The sequence below is a fragment of the Rana temporaria genome, chromosome 5 (assembly GCF_905171775.1).
Source record: "Rana temporaria chromosome 5, aRanTem1.1, whole genome shotgun sequence".
Taxonomy (NCBI): Eukaryota; Metazoa; Chordata; class Amphibia; order Anura; family Ranidae; genus Rana; species Rana temporaria.
The window spans coordinates 368,142,418-368,158,659 of record NC_053493.1 but is presented as its reverse complement, the minus strand read 5'-3'; the positions used below and the strand labels follow the sequence as shown (position 1 = coordinate 368,158,659).

Here is a 16,242-nt window from a genome sequence, read left to right as displayed (position 1 = left end):
GGCCCATACATCATTACAGGACTATGACTACTGCGTGTGGTGGGGATACAGCGATTAAGACCCATACAGTGTGTTGACAATCTGAAGTGGCTAAGGAGAAGCAAAGAGGTGGCATGCCAGCAAACAGCCGCTGAAAAGTAAGTAAATTGTTTTTTCTACTACAGACATGCTTTAACATACAAAGTTGACATTAACAAAGGTCACTTTGAAGCAAACCTGTCGGTACCATAAAGGTAGTGTAGTAGCTTGCAGCAGTATTAAGCAGGAGCCTAGAAATGTGTGTCCATTGAGACTGCCTACCATAGCTATGGGCTAATAGCAGTACCTACATGACCCCCCCATTTCCTGGAGGGGCCACAAATCCCAAGCCACTGTAGGATGGCCAATCAACACTTCATGACAGGTTTCAGAGCACCTACCCCCATGCCAGTTCCTTTTGGCCCCCTGCTATGATGGAGTGCTTACTGGCCAAGAGGAAGGTGAAGGTTGGCCATCGATCATGACAACCAGGAAGTGTTATAACTGGCCATTGCACTGGTTTTGGAGCACCACTGGCACTGGAGAGGTCATATAAAGGCAGTGGTGTCTGCAAATTAATGCTGAAGCCTGTTTAGTACATTTAAAACAACTTTTACTGGGCTTAAGGCTGGGTTCATACCTATGTGAATTGAATGCATTTCCCCACATTCAATTTGCATAGCAGGAGAATGTGACTGGCTCTCTATAGAGCCGGTTCACATATTTTGCAATTGGTCCAGTACGGTGTGCCGGAAAAATGTGTGCCTTTTTTGGTGCGTTTCAGGTTCGATTTCAGCCCAAAATTCGGGCTGAAATCTAACCTTAAACGGTGAACCAGCACGCACTGGACCCCTGCTGTGAGCCACATGTGGCTACGGTGTGAACCGAACCTTAACCTAATAACCAATTGTTAGCAGTAGCAGCCATAAAAAGCAGTCAATGAGAGGTGCCTCCATGAACAGTCATACATCCTAAAGAGCAGTGCTTCTCAACCCTGTCCTCAAGTACCCCGAACAGGCCATGTTTGTAGGTTTTCTTTATCTCAGAGTCAATGGCTTGGTATTTTGGACAGCTATTTTATCTAAGAGAAATTCCCAAAACAGGGCCTGTTAGGGGTGCTTGAGGACGGAGGGTTGAGAACCACTGCTGTAGAGTACTTCAGAAGATCCAAAACTTAGGAAGCTCTATTATGCAAATCTGCACAAACTGGGGGTCCAGCACCTCCTCTCCTCCCATGTCATTGGTCAGCCAGGTCACGATTAAAAGATGTGGACCAATAATAGCGTGAAAGAGGCAGAAGCCGAACACTTGGTTAAGGTCAGGGGCGGACTGACCATTCAGGCACTGCCCGAGGGCCCCATGCCACTAGGGGGCCCCACCAGGGTTGCCAGCCTCCGTAAAACCAGGGAAAGTATGTAAAAATCTGTTATTTTTTTTAAAATCCCAAGATTATAGCTGCCCCACCTCTCCAGTGCCTTTTCAGTGTGTGTATGTGTATTCTGTGTGTATGTATACTGTGCGTGTATACTGTGTGTGTGTATGTGTGTATACTGTGTATGTATACTGTGTTTGTATACTGTGTAGCCCCATAATCTATTGCCTGGGGGCCCCATAATCTCCTATTGCCCGGGGGCCCCATAATCTCCTATTGCCCGGGGGCCCCATGAGTTGTCAGTCAGTCCCTGGTTAAGGTTTACGCAATAGGCATACCTCCCAACTTTCTGAGATTGGAATGAGGGACACCTACCAGCAAAAGCATGCAGGCATAGGACACACCCCTTGCCATGCCCCCTTAAAGGAGAATTGTACAAAAAAACAAGATTGTTTAAACCCACGAGTGCTTTTTTTACCACTACTATTCCTTTATATTGGCTTTTGGAATTTACAATTGAAGCATTTTAGAAATCAGATGAAAGGTTTAGCACTCGGAAACACGGTTTGATAGAAAAAAAGTGCATTTTATATACATCTATATAGATCAGACCAAAATGAGGGACAAATGAGGAGGAATGAGAGACAGAGGGACATTGCTCCAAATCAGGGACAGCCCCCCCAAATCAGGGACAGTTCCTCCAAATCAGGGACAGTTCCTCCAAATCAGGGACAGCCCCTCCAAATCAAGGACAGTTCCTCCAAATCAGGGACAGCCCCTCCAAATCAAGGACAGTTCCTCCAAATCAGGGACAGCCCATCCAAATCAAGGACAGTTCCTCCAAATCAGGGACAGCCCCTCCAAATCAAGGACAGTTCCTCCAAATCAGGGACAGCCCCTCCAAATCAAGGACAGTTCCTCCAAATCAGGGACAGCCCCTCCAAATCAAGGACAGTTCCTCCAAATCAGGGACAGCCCCTCCAAATCAGGGACAGTTCCTCCAAATCAGGGACAGTTCCTCCAAATCAGGGACAGCCCCTCCAAATCAAGGACAGTTCCTCCAAATCAGGGACAGCCCCTCCAAATCAAGGACAGTTCCTCCAAATCAGGGACAGCCCCTCCAAATCAAGGACAGTTCCTCCAAATCAGGGACAGCCCCTCCAAATCAAGGACAGTTCCTCCAAATCAGGGACAGCCCCTCTAAATCAGGGACAGTTCCTCCAAATCAGGGACAGTTCCTCCAAATCAGGGACAGCCCCTCCAAATCAAGGACAGTTCCTCCAAATCAGGGACAGCCCCTCCAAATCAAGGACAGTTCCTCCAAATCAGGGACAGCCCCTCCAAATCAGGGACAGTTCCTCCAAATCAGGGACAGTTCCTCCAAATCAGGGACAGCCCCTCCAAATCAGGGACAGTTCCTCCAAATCAGGGACAGCCCCTCCAATTCAGGGACAGTTCCTCCAAATCAGGGACAGTTCCTCCAAATCAGGGACAGTTGGGAGCTATGACAATAGGTCCTCTCTGGCAGATCTGCAGATATTTCTTGATTAAATGGCTTAACCTGAACATAAAAGTAAATATAAGTATTGATTTTCCATATTATGATTTTCTTTGCAAGTTGCCTGATTAAGGGGCAAGATAACAGTCCACACAAAAAGATGCAGTTAAGCTGTATCCTCCGGGCATAGTGACTTGGACAAGCACAGCACATCCTGGGCTCTAGATGGCCAAAGGTAAAAATCTGAACAAAATGATTAAACTAAAGAGCTAGGACTGACAAAAATAAATTATTCAGATTGAGATCTCATTTGCACAAAAATGGAAATCATTATCAAATGGCAATCCTCAATGTGTCCCATGGCCTGCTGGTTATGCTGATTACATGCAATCAATTTTTAACTGGTTTTCTGTAATAGAATGGGTAGAAAGTGAGACTATAAATGCAGAAGAAACAAAAGGATTTACCCCTATCATCCTTTCAGATTCTGTCAATATTGCAGCACAAGTTCGATGAGATATGATGTTGTATTGTGTCTATGTCACACACTTTATGTATTATTATTTATTCTTTAATAGATGAGCCAACTCAAAACTAAAGCTTGGATAGATGCTGGCATCATATTCTGTATTGAAGCTAGGCAAGATAGCTTCCTCTGGGGCATGGGTGGGCAATTTATTTTTCCATGAGAAACCGGGGCTGTTGTGGAGGAAGACAGTAGTGTGCAGAAATAAAGCCTTTCACTATTTTGCACATCAAAATAAAATTTGTGATATGAAATTAGGGAACCTAAGATTAGAAAAATATTTGTGTTGCCATTCCTATCATTCCTCTGACGATCCTAATGGCCGGGCTGTATTAATTATCTTCCTGGCTCATTGGATTCAGTACCTTACTGACCTGGAACAAGCAAAGAAGTCAGATAGCTAGATTCAGGTAGCCCCGCGCAACTTTAAGGCGGCGTAGCGTATTGTATTTACGCTACGCCGCCTTAAGTCAGAGAGACAAGTACTGTATTCTCAAAGTAGTTGCCTCCTAACTTACGGCGGCGTAGCGTAAATGCGGCGGGCGCAAGCACGCCTAATTCAAAATAGGCTGAGGGGGCGTGTTTTATGATAATTTGCTTTGACCTGACGTGATTGATGTTTTTTTGGAACGGCGCATGCGCCGTCCGCCTACATTTCCCAGTGTGCATTGCGGCTAAGTACGCCGCACGGTCCTATTGATTTCGACGTGGACGTAAATGACGTTAATCCCTATTCACGAACGACTTACGCAAACGTCGTAAAATTTTCGAATTTCGAAGCGGGAACGGCCGCCACCTAGGGGGCATCTTTATCTTTAGGCGGCCTACTGTATCTCTTACGGAAACGGCGTATCCGTAGTGCGTCGGCCGGGCGTACGTTCGTGAATAGGCGTATCTATTGATTTACATATTCTACGCCGACCGCAATGGAAGCGGCACCTAGCGGCCAGCCTAAATATTGCACCCTAAGATAGGACGTCGCAAGCCGTCGTATCTTAGATAGGTTTAAGTGTATCTCTGTTTGAGAATACACTATGGGCCAGATTCACGTAGCGCAGCAGATCTATAGATCCGCTCGTTCTACGTAAATTAAGATCCGCTCCCGCAAGTTTAGGAGGCAAGTGGCTAATTCACAAACAACTTACCTCCAAACTTGCGACGGCGGACCCTAAATCCCCCGGCGGAATTCAAATTCCGCGGCTAGGTGAGTGTACTATTTAAATCAGGCGCGTTCCCGCGCCGATTTAAATGCGCAGGCGGCGTCCGCAAAATTTCCCGGCGTGCATTGCTCCCACTGACGTCGCTAGGACGTCAGTGGTTGCGACGCTTACGTAAACGACGTCCGTCCGTATTCGAGAACGACTTACGCAAACGACGTTCAAAAATTTAAATTTGACGCGGGAACGTCGGCTATACTTAACATTGGCTGCGCCTGATGAAAGCAGGGGTAAGTATACGACGGGTACGCCGCTACGGAAACGTCGTAAGAAGACTGCGTCGGGTCCGCGTACGTTCGTGAATTTGCGTATCTCGCTGATTTACATATTATTTATCGTAAATCAGCGGGAACGCCCCCGGCGCCATTTTTAAATTGAAAAAAAGATCCGACAGTGTAACACATTGTAACACTGTCGGATCTAGCCCTATCTATGCGTAACTGATTCTATGAATCAGGCGCATAGATAGGACCAGTGTAAGTCAGAGATACGATGGTGTATCTGTAGATACACCGTCGTATCTCTTTGTGAATCTGGCCCTTAAACTTAGGTCGGCGCAGATTCCGAGTTAGGTCGGCGTATCTACTGATATGCCGACCTAACTCTTACTGAATCTAGCTAAGACTCTCTACCTGACAATTTGTTTTAGGTCAATAAATCCGCGGTAGCCGTAGGGCCAGATTCACGTAGCGCAGCGGATCTATAGATCCGCTCGTTCTACGTGAATTAAGATCCGCTCCCGCAAGTTTAGGAGGCAAGTGGCTAATTCACAAACCACTTACCTCCAAACTTGCGACGGAGGATCCTAAATCCCCCAGCGGAATTCAAATTCCGTGGCTAGGGGAGTGTCATATTTAAATCAGGCGCGTTCCCGCGCCGATTTAAATGCGCATGCGTCGTCCGGGGAATTTCCCGGCGTGCATTGCTCCCACTGACGTGTTCGTGAATCGGCGTACGCAAACGACGTAGGAAAATTCAAATTCGACGCGGGAACGCCGGCTATACTTAACATTGGCTGCGCCTGATAAAAGAAGTGGTAATTATACGACGGAAAACCGCTACGGAAACGACGTAAGAACACTGCGACGGGTCCGCGTACGTTTGTGAATTTGCGTATCTCGCTGATTTACATATTATTTATCGTAAATCAGCGGGAACGCCCCCGGCGCCATTTTTAAATTGAAAAAAAGATCCGACAGTGTAACACATTGTAACACTGTCGGATCTAGCCCTATCTATGCGTAACTGATTCTATGAATCAGGCGCATAGATAGGACCAGTTTACGTCAGAGATACGATGGTGTATCTGTAGATACACCGTCGTATCTCTTTGTGAATCTGGCCCGTAGAGTCTAAATGTAACTTCTGACCACCAGTTATTTCAAGTGACTTTTTTTTTATTTATTTTTTACATTTAGTATTTTATTTCCCTGCTGCCTTTGTGTTATTTTGGGAAATGACAATTGCAGGAGGATTGAGAAATGTTTTGCTGCAGTGCAAGGTAATTTTACTGTGGACTGTCCCTTTAACCACTTGCCTACTGGGTACTTTTACCCCCTTCCTGCCCAGGCCAATTTTCTGCGCTGTCGCACTTTGAATGACAATTGGGACACAAAAAAGCCCGGAATTTTTATTTTTTTATAATTTTTCTTAGATTCTGTTATACAATTTATCAAATAAGTATTTTTTCTCCTTCATTGATGTGCACCGATGGGAACTGATAGGCTGTGCTGGTGGGCACTGATGAGGCTACACTGATATGAGGCACCGATGGGCACTGATAGGCGGCACTGAGAGACAGGACTGATGGGCACTGATAAGGAGGCACTGATAGGGAGCACTGATATGAGGCACTGATGGATACCAAAGGCGGCACTGATGAGGCTGCACTGATATTAAGCACCAATGGGCAACGAAGGCGGCACTGATGTACAGGACTGATGGGCACTGATGAGGAGGGACTGATATGAGGCACTGATGGGCACCAAAGGCAGAACTGATAGGTGGCATTGAACGACGGCAACGATGGGCATTGATAGGGAGCACTGATGGACACTGACAGGCGGCACTGTTGGGGCTGCACTGATAATCAGGACAGAGATGATCAGTCCCCTGTCACAATTGCTGGTTATTGCCTCTCCTCTCCTCATGCGAGGAATATCGATAACCAGCAAGTGTGATTGGACACAGCTGATCACATGGGAAAGGGCCCGCCTGCTGTATCCTAAAGACACAGCGATCACAGAGCATGCCGGCTGCCCGCCCCAGCAGGCACGTGAGGGGCGTGGTTCTGTAAAGTCATCCATGGACGCCCTTCCAGAACTAAACGACCGTGCCGTGGCCGTCTTTTGGCTATAGCGCAGTCGGGAAGTGGTTAATACATCATTCATACATATATACATAGATTTAAATATTGCTTCTTACCCTTCTATGTCATCATCTGTATTGTAGAAAACCTGTTTGAGAAACAAGTGTACACAAGTGTTACAAAACAGTTATAATCCAGGGCATATATTTCCATTACTGTAGCTGGCTAAGGCATGATGGATCAGACTATTATCCTGATTTAGATATAAACCAGAATGTAATAAACATTGATAAAACGCCATCCTTATCCTCATTACAACAACAGTAACTTGATTAGCGTGTAACAGAAAAGGCTTTATCAGGTTTTTTTTTGTTGCGGAGATGGATGGAATAAAACAGAGGAGCTGTTAGTTGGCGGGTCGTTACAAGGAAAGAGATCATTCTAGAAAGTGACAATGATATTGCTTTCATTATGCAGTCTTATCACATCTTATAAATTACAAAAGTGGTACGCATTATTGCAAAGAGACGGCTGCGCTTTCCTAGAATTACTTTTATTGATTCTATTTAGATGTTTAATGCTATCTAATAAATCTTAACGCTCTTGATGCTAGAAAAAAAAAGTAGCCATCTTCCCCAGGAAAAAAAAGAACATATATATGTGCAATTTATTTTCTTTTTTACCTGTAAACATTACTTTAACCATTTATGGACTGCCTGCCATCAGCCATCAGTTCGCTTTCAGATAAAAGTGGTCTCAGCGGCGGATTCGCCGCAAGATCACTTTTATCAGTAGTGGAAGAGGGGCCGCCACCAGCAACGGAGGCGATCGGATCCTGTCCCCTGCTCGGCTGGCTGCCGACTGAGGGGAAGATGGCTCCCACCCAGCTCCGTACTATTGCAGGGCGGAAGCGACGTCAAAACATCACTTCCGCCCAAAGCTCTTAAAGAGACATTTTTTTTTAAAACATTTTAGTGTTAATATGAGATCTGAGGTCTTTTGATGCCAGATCTTATATTTAAGATGCCCTGTCATGTTCTTTTTATATTAAATTGGATGCAATAGGAATTAACCACTTAAGACCCGGACCAAAATGCAGGTAATGGACCAGGCCCCTTTTTGCGATTCGGCACTGCGTTGCTTTAACTGACAATTGCGCGGTCATGCGACGTGGCTTCCTAAACAAAATTGGCGTCCTTTTTTTCCCACAAATAGAGCTTTCTTTTGGTGGTATTTGATCACCTCTGTGGTTTTTATTTTTTGCGCTATAAACAAAAATAGAGCGACAAATTTGAAAAAAATTCAATATTTTTTACTTGTTGCTATAATAAATATCCAACAAAAATATATAAAAAAAACTATTTTTTCCCACAGTTTAGGCCGATACGTATTCTTCTACCTGTTTTTGGTAAAAAAAAATGGCAATAAGCGTTTATCGATTTATAGCGTTTACAAAATAGGGAATAGTTTTATTGCATCTTTATAAAAAAAAAAAATGTTATTACTAATGGCGGCGATCAGCGATTTTTTTCGTGACATTATGGCGGACACATCGGACAATTTTTACACATTTTTGGGACCATTGTCATTTTCACAGCAAACAATGCATTAAAAATGCATTGTTTACTGTGAAAATGACAATTGCAGTTTGGGAGTTAACCACAAGGGGGCGCTGAAGGGGTTAAGTGTGACCTCATCTGTGTTTCTAACTGTAGGGGGGTGTGGCTGTAGGTCTGACGTCATTGATTGTGTGTCCCTATATTAGGGAACACACGATCGATGACGGCGCCACAGTGAAGAACGGAGAAGCTGTGTTTACACACAGCTCTCCCCGTTCTTCAGCTCCGGGGACCGATCGCGGGACTCCAGCGCGCGCCCAGCCGCGCCATTCTGCCGACGTATATCGGCGTTAGGCGGTCCTTAAGTGGTTAAAGTGACACATTAAAAAAATGAATAAAAAAAAAAAGAACAGTGTAAAAATAAAAAATAAAAAGTAAAATAAATAAGAAAAAAAAAATTAACGCGCCCTGTCCCGCTGAGCTTGCATGCGGAAGCAAACGCAAACGTGAGTAGCGCCCACATATGTAAGCGGTGTTAAAACCACACATGTGAGGTATCACCGCGATCGTTAGAGCGAGAGCAATAATTATAGCCCTAGACCTCCTCTGTAACTCAAAACTTGCAACCTGTAGAATATGGAGATTTTTAAGGGTAAAGGTTTGTCGCCATTCCACGTGTGGGCACAATTTTGAAGCGTGACATGTTGGGTATCAATTTATTCATCGTAACATCTTTCACAATATAGAAAAAAATTGGGCTAACTTTACTGTGGTCTTATTTTTTAATTCAACAAAGGGGTAGATTCAGAGAGAAGATACGACGGCATATCTCCAGATACGCCGTCGTATCTCTGAGTCCGGCCGATCGTATCTATGTGCCTGATTCATAGAATCAGTTACGCATAGATTTTCCTAAGATCCGACCGGCGTAAGTGTTTTACACCGTCGTATCTTAGGCTGCATATTTACGCTGGCAGCTAGGTGGCGCTTCCATAGATTTACGCGAGGAATATGCAAATGAGCTAGATACGCCGATTCAGAAACGTACGTCTGGCCGGCGCATTTTTTTACGTCGTTTATGTTGCGCTTTTTTTGGCGTATAGTTACCCCTGCTATATGAGGCGTATCCTATGTTAAGTATGGCCGTCGTTCCCGCGTCGAGTTTTGAAAATTTTACGTCGTTTGCGTAAGTCTTTTCGCGAATACGGCTGGACGGAATTTACGTTCACGTCGAAAGCAATGGCGATTTGCGGTGGAATTTCGAGCATGCGCACTGGGATTTTTTCACGAACGGTGCATGCGCCGTTCGTAAAAAACGTCAAATGCGCGGGGTCACAGTTAATATACATAAAACACGCCCACATCATCCACATTTGAGTTAGGCAGGCTTACGCCGACACAGATACGTTACGCCACCGTAACTAAGGGCGCAAGTTGTTTCTGAATACAGAACTTGCGCCCTACATTACGGCGGCATAATGTATCTGAGATACGTTACGCCGGGCGGACAGATAGATCATTCTATCTGAATCTACCCCTAAGTATATTTCTTCCAAAAAAAGTGCCTCTCACCATGCATTTCACCTACCTGGCCTGGCTCTAGTACATCTCAACATTGTAGACAGCTCCCCCTCTGATTTGCAGAGATATCATTGGTTACCATCTGTGCATCTGGGCACAGATGGGGTTTACAGAGCAGCTTATACTGTGATGCTCCAAGACCACACTGCACCTAAATCTCGATTGCCCCCACTGTGAGTGCAGGGAAGGCAGAGATCTGCGAGAGCCACGAGAGGAAAGTTGTCCTTGTAAACACAGAGGGCTTCTTTGCTTACAAGTGACAGAGGTGAGCGGGGAGTCCGTGTGAGGCCTCGTACACACGGCCGAGGAACTCGACGTGCCAAACACATCGAGTTCCTCGGCCAGTTCAGCCCTGAAGCCGCCGAGGAGCTCGGCGGGCCGAGAGCTCCCATAGAACAACGAGAAAATAGAGAACATGTTCTCTATTTTCTCGACGAGTTCCTCGGCGGCTCCATCGGGCCGAAAGTGTACACACGACAGAGTTTCTCGGCAGAATCCGGCTCTGACCGAGTTTCTCGCCGAATTCGGCCGAGAAACTCTGTCATGTGTACGAGGCCTGAGAGTCGGTGGTGGTGGTGGTGGAACAGAGTTCTGCCACGTTCTGGCTGAAAAAGGCCCTGGGTGTGAGGGCCACATGAAACAGACTGGCAGGCTGGATCTGGCCTGCAGGCCTTTTGTTGATCACACATGCTGTAGGTGTTAACTGGCTATATTCTTGTTACTGTGCATGCTGAAAATTGTTTCTTGATTAAAGTGCTATATTTGGAATACCTGTCCAGTTCTTTGTAAATTTCCAAAGTGAACATCAGGGATGAAGAGGACGGGCTGGGAGTCCAGGTCAGACATGGTTTTGAAGAAGGTGATGTCACTCTTTTTCTGTAGAGGTATGGCTGCCATTTTTGCATCCGGTGCTACAATTAAAATAAGCAAACAGGTTTTTTGTTAAAACAAACTCATTTCTTCTTTATGTTGTATTTTTCTGATATTCCTGTATGTTGCTTTGGGCACTGAAAGTCTTCCCATAAATGAGAGTATGAACATGCGTTGAGGTCTGTTTGCAAGGTGCCTTGGGATGTCATTCAAAATGAATGGCACAGCAAAGTGACGCATCAATGACTGCGTGTTAAGCTGGTATTAACCTGGCCTTAAAGCTTAAATTTAGTTTTTAATAGCCACCCTGGCGGTATAATTATGTCAGATTTTTGCGATTCAAAGCGGTACAATTGTTTTGCATAGAAACTTGGCGTTTTATATTTTAGGCCTGTAATTCTTATACCCTGTACACGCGACCGTTTTTTCCGTCGGAATAAACTCGGATGTTTTTTCTGACAGAATTCCGACGGAATTCCGCTCAAGCCGTCTTGCATACACACGGTCACACCAAATTCAGACCGTCAAGAACGCGGTGACGTACAACACTACGACATGCCGAGAAAAATGAAGTTCAATGCTCCCGAGCATGCGTCGAATTGTTTCCGAGCATGCGTGTTTTTTTTTCCCGTCGGAATTCCATACAGACGAACGTATTTTCCGATTGAACATGTTCTCTATCTAAGTCAGTCGGAATTTCGGATGGAAAAAGTCTGATTAGGCATACACACAGTCGGAATATCTGATGAAAAGCTCCCATCTGACTTTTTCCATCGGAAATTCCGACCGTGAGGGCATTAGTAATAACACACTTAAATCTGTCCAAACAAGAGACTAGTAGACACCCTGGGTATGATAAAGTTTGAAGCACTAAATCATAAATTATAATATAATAAATAACTATAAATAATTATAAAAAATAATAATATAATAATAATAAAATAAATTTCCCCACAATTTACTATCGCTCATTTCTGCAAGTGTTCTAATTAATATTGCTGTTTTCTAGCTGGTCTAAAACCACTTTTAGACCAGGGACACTTTTTGGTTGCCATGGACAATCTTAAGTTTCCAGGCAGAAAGAACAGTGGGCCAGATTCACAAAAGAGATACGACGGCTTATCTCCTGATACGCCGTCGTATCTCTGTTTTAAGGGCTTCCTATCTATGCGACTGATTCATAGAATCAGTTAAGCATAGTTTGCCCTAAGATCCGACAGGTGTAATTGTTTTACACTGTCGGATCTTAGGATGCAATACCGCGGCCGCCGCTGGGGGGATTTTGCGTCGTAAACCAGCGTCGGGTATGCAAATTAGTACTTACGGCGATCCAGGACGGTTTTTCGCGTTTGCTACGTCGCTGCTAGTCTAGTTTCCCGTCGCAAAGTTAGTCGTCGTTTTAGCTGCCCTAACTTTACAGAGCCCATGTTAAAGTATGGCCGTCGTTCCCGCGTCGAAATTCAAAAAAAAAAATTCTTGCGTAAGACGTCCGGGAATACGGAAGTACGCTACGCACGTCGCCGTTCGAAAAAATGACGTCACTTCGCGCAAAGCACGGCGGGAATTTCGAAACGGAGCATGCGCAGTAGGTCCGGCGCAGGAGCGCGCCTAATTTAAATGGCACACGCCCCTTTGAATTACGCGGGCTTACGCCGGAGGCCGCCGGCGTAGGTTTTCATTGCAAGTGCTTTGTGAATCAGGCACTTGCGATGAAAACTTGAGGCGGTGTAACGTATCTACGATACGTTACGCCGCCGCACTTCTACGTGAATCTGGCCCAGTATGCATAATATAAAAATGCATGCAGGGCACTGGACAAAGCACTAGGGACAAAAGGGAGGTGAAATGATTTCATACAGTAATGTGATCTGTAAGATCACACAGTGTACTGTATGTGTTATGTTTTGTGTACTTTTTGAGTTTGCCGCCAGGCTCCGCCCCCCCCATGCATCACGACCCTTGCAGGGAACGAAACGCGGCACACAGAGGCATTGGGCGGATGACACAGCCCACGGACATAGCAGGGGGACATCGCAGGATCCTGGGGACAAGGTAAGTAACCAGGATCCTGCAATGCAATCCCGAGTGTGGCTTGGGGGTTACCATTAATGGTACTGAAATTTAACCCTGTGCCACAAACTGCCAGGGAGGCACAAAGAACATATCTTTTGTTTTAAAAATGAAACTTTAGTATTACTTTAAGTTTTAAAATCTTGGTCAACAGAATCTTCTTTAAAGTGGAGTTCCATCCTTTTTTGATGTTTATTAAAAGTAAGCAGCTACAAAAAGCATAGCTGCTGGCTTTTTTTATAAACATGCACTTACCTGCCGGGCACTCAATCGCCTGGGACCTGTCACGTGTCCCAGGCGATCACCAACAGGGAGGGGCCACCAAAAGGCGATATGACGTATCGCCTTAGCGGTCCCTGGGCGGATGGAGGAAGTGGGACAGGAAGTCCCACTCCTCCTGAAGCCCCCACTCCCCCCCCAAAAAAATTACATGCCAAATGTGGCATGTAAGGGGGCGAGGAGTGGATTAAGCGGAAGTTCCGCTTTTGGGTGGAACTCCGCCTTAAGTAAATCCATAAATAAAGACTTACAATTATTTGTGCATGGTGTTTGCGCCGATGTTTGTGTTTTTCCTTTTTTTCTGTTCTGTTTTCTTTCTTCATCCCGGATTTTTCTCTCTGCTCCCTAGAAATCAAAAGCAAAAAGAAAAATATAATACTTAAAGTGGAGGTTCCATCAAAAAAACAATTTTGCTTTAAACTGTAGCTTATGACTAAAAAAGAAAAAAAAAAGAAATTTGTTTTTTTTACTCATCTGGAAATGCCTGTTGCTATGCGGTCCCACAAAATCTGCCTTTGAAACCACCTAGGATTCTGACATCATCTCCCTCTAATGCTCCTGGGAAATGTGTGTCATCATTTCCCAGGATGCAGTGCGCTGTCCAATTATCACTCCCCATCCAAGACTTCCAGGAAGTAAGTCCTTGTAGGCTTCACAATGCCCACAAGCAAAATGACAACGGTGTGGACATAGTTTATAAACTATCTTTTTTGAATAACTATGCGGAGCGGCGGCGGATTGTAACATAGTAAGTGACCGGATTTATATTATAAAAATGCAGGATGAAAGGACATACATTAAAAAAATGCTAATTGTGGTTGGAACTCCGCTTTAAGACAATTGATGTTTGAGAACGTTTTCACTAGGTTTTTCATCCACAAGAAATAATACTGGAAAATATCATGTGTGTGTATCTGGTGTTACAGATAAAAAATACAACAAATAGTCCACACCTTACCAAATGTAGGTGGGACCTCATTGTCCTCATGTACAATGCAGGACTGCTGGTGCTGCATTGTATGTGGTGACATCAGAGAGCTGCAATCAGCCAAGCATTAAATACTAGCAGTCTGATGAACTGATCACACAGAAAGGAGAAAACTTGCAGGAGTAAGGAATTAGTTAACCACTTCAGCCCCGGACCATTTGGCTGGTCAAAGACCAGGCCACTTTTTGCGATTCGGCACTACGTCGCTTTAACTGACAATTGCGCGGTCGTGCGACGTGGCTCCCAAACAAAATTGACGTCCTTTTTTCCCACAAATAGAGCTTTCTTTTGGTGGTATTTGATCACCTCTGCGTTTTTTATTGTTTGCGCTATAAACAAAAATAGAGCGACAATTTTGAAAAAAAAAACAATATTTTTTCAAAATACGGTATATCCAAATATAATGCCCAAGCTCATCCTTAGGCCCCATGCACACGAGACGCTGCTAAACTCGAGTTCAGAGGCATTTGGGCATTTTTTTCAACTGCCCCTGAACACATTTAATGTTATCCTATGTGTCCATGCACACAATCAAGTTTTTTGGCATTTTAAAGCAGTTGGGTTTATGTCCGTTTTTTCAGACGCAACATTTTGGGTTCAGAAGCGTTTTATTTTTGCTTTTTAAACATTGGGAGGGTCTACAATGTCTTTGAGATAAGCACTGACAGCCGCAAACGCGGTAAAATGCCGCAAATCGCGGCAAAACGCTGCGCAATTTGCGGCAAAAACGGGCGTTTTAAACGCCGGTTTTTGCCTTTGAAAACGTGAGTTTAGAGGTGTTTGTAATTGCTTCTCGTGTGCATGGGGCCTTGGACTCTTCAACACAGCCACAAAGGTAAGAGAATTCTTGTTGGGCAGTGTAAGTTAATTTGCATTTAATTTTAATGGTTCAAAGAATATCAGGCAAAATGATCACGCATGTTCACTTCATTAAATCTGGCCCTCTTTGAAAAAAGTTTGGACACCCCTGCTTTAAGTCTTTTTAAAGAAGAATTCTAGGCATTTTATACATAGTTACATTGGTCCAGCTTCTACCAGTGTAACTATGCATATACTATACCTGGCTAATGCCCCTGAACGCTGGAAATCACTGTAGTAGATACCACTACTCCAGCGATCTCCACTTGTTTTGTGGTCCCGTGCTGAGCAGCTGAACTGCTGCATTCTGAACACAGGAAGTTGGCTGTTCTGCACCAGCACCAATCACAGAATGTTTTTAGTTTTCCGAATAAATGCAAAGTGTTCGTAGATTGGACAAGTGGAGAGGTGTGGTGGTGATCCAGAAGCAAGTTGAGATCACTGGAGTAGCCAGAGGGCCAGATCCACAAAGCACGGCGCTTCTTTCCGTCCGGCGTAGTGTATCTCAGATACACTACGCCGCCGTAACTTACAGTGTATTTTCAGTATTCTCAAAGAATTTGCGCCGTAAGTTACGGCGGCGTAGTGTATCTTTGTCGGCGTAAGGGCGTGCAATTCAAATGTATGAGATGGGGGAGTGTTTTATGTTAATACGTCTTGACCCGACGTAAATTAAGTTTTTTTTAACGGCGCATGCGCCGTCCGTGGGGGTATCCCAGTGCGCATGCTTGAAATTAAACCGCAACAAGCCAATGCTTACGACGTGAACGTCATTCTACGCAAAGCCGTATTCACGAACGACTTAAGCAAACGACGTAAAAAATTCAAAATTCGACGCGGGAACAATGGCCATACTTAACATTGAGTACGCCTCATATAGCAAGGGTAACTATACGCCGAAAAAAGCCTTGCATAAACAACGTAAAAAAATGCGGTGGCCGGACGTACGTTCGTGGATCGCCGTATCTAGCTAATTTGCATACTCGACGTGTAAATCGACGGAAACGCCACCTAGCGGCCAGCGTAAATATACACCTTAGATCCAACGGCGTACTAAGACGTACGCCAGTCAGATCTAGCACAGTTTCAGGCGTATCT

At 44.7% G+C, this 16,242-nt stretch overlaps 1 protein-coding gene across 1 annotated transcript in view; it reads right to left on the bottom strand.

The window, feature by feature from the left end:
* GRHL2 (grainyhead like transcription factor 2) overlaps positions 1–16,242 on the bottom strand; it is a 122,081-nt gene that overhangs the window by 19,926 nt on the left and 85,913 nt on the right. The window contains exons 10-12 of the mRNA XM_040354795.1: positions 13,550–13,643; positions 10,851–10,990; positions 7,056–7,087 (exon numbers count right to left, since the gene is read on the bottom strand). Coding sequence (XP_040210729.1) covers positions 7,056–7,087; positions 10,851–10,990; positions 13,550–13,643 — 266 coding nt within the window. The remainder of the gene's footprint in view (positions 1–7,055; positions 7,088–10,850; positions 10,991–13,549; positions 13,644–16,242) is intronic.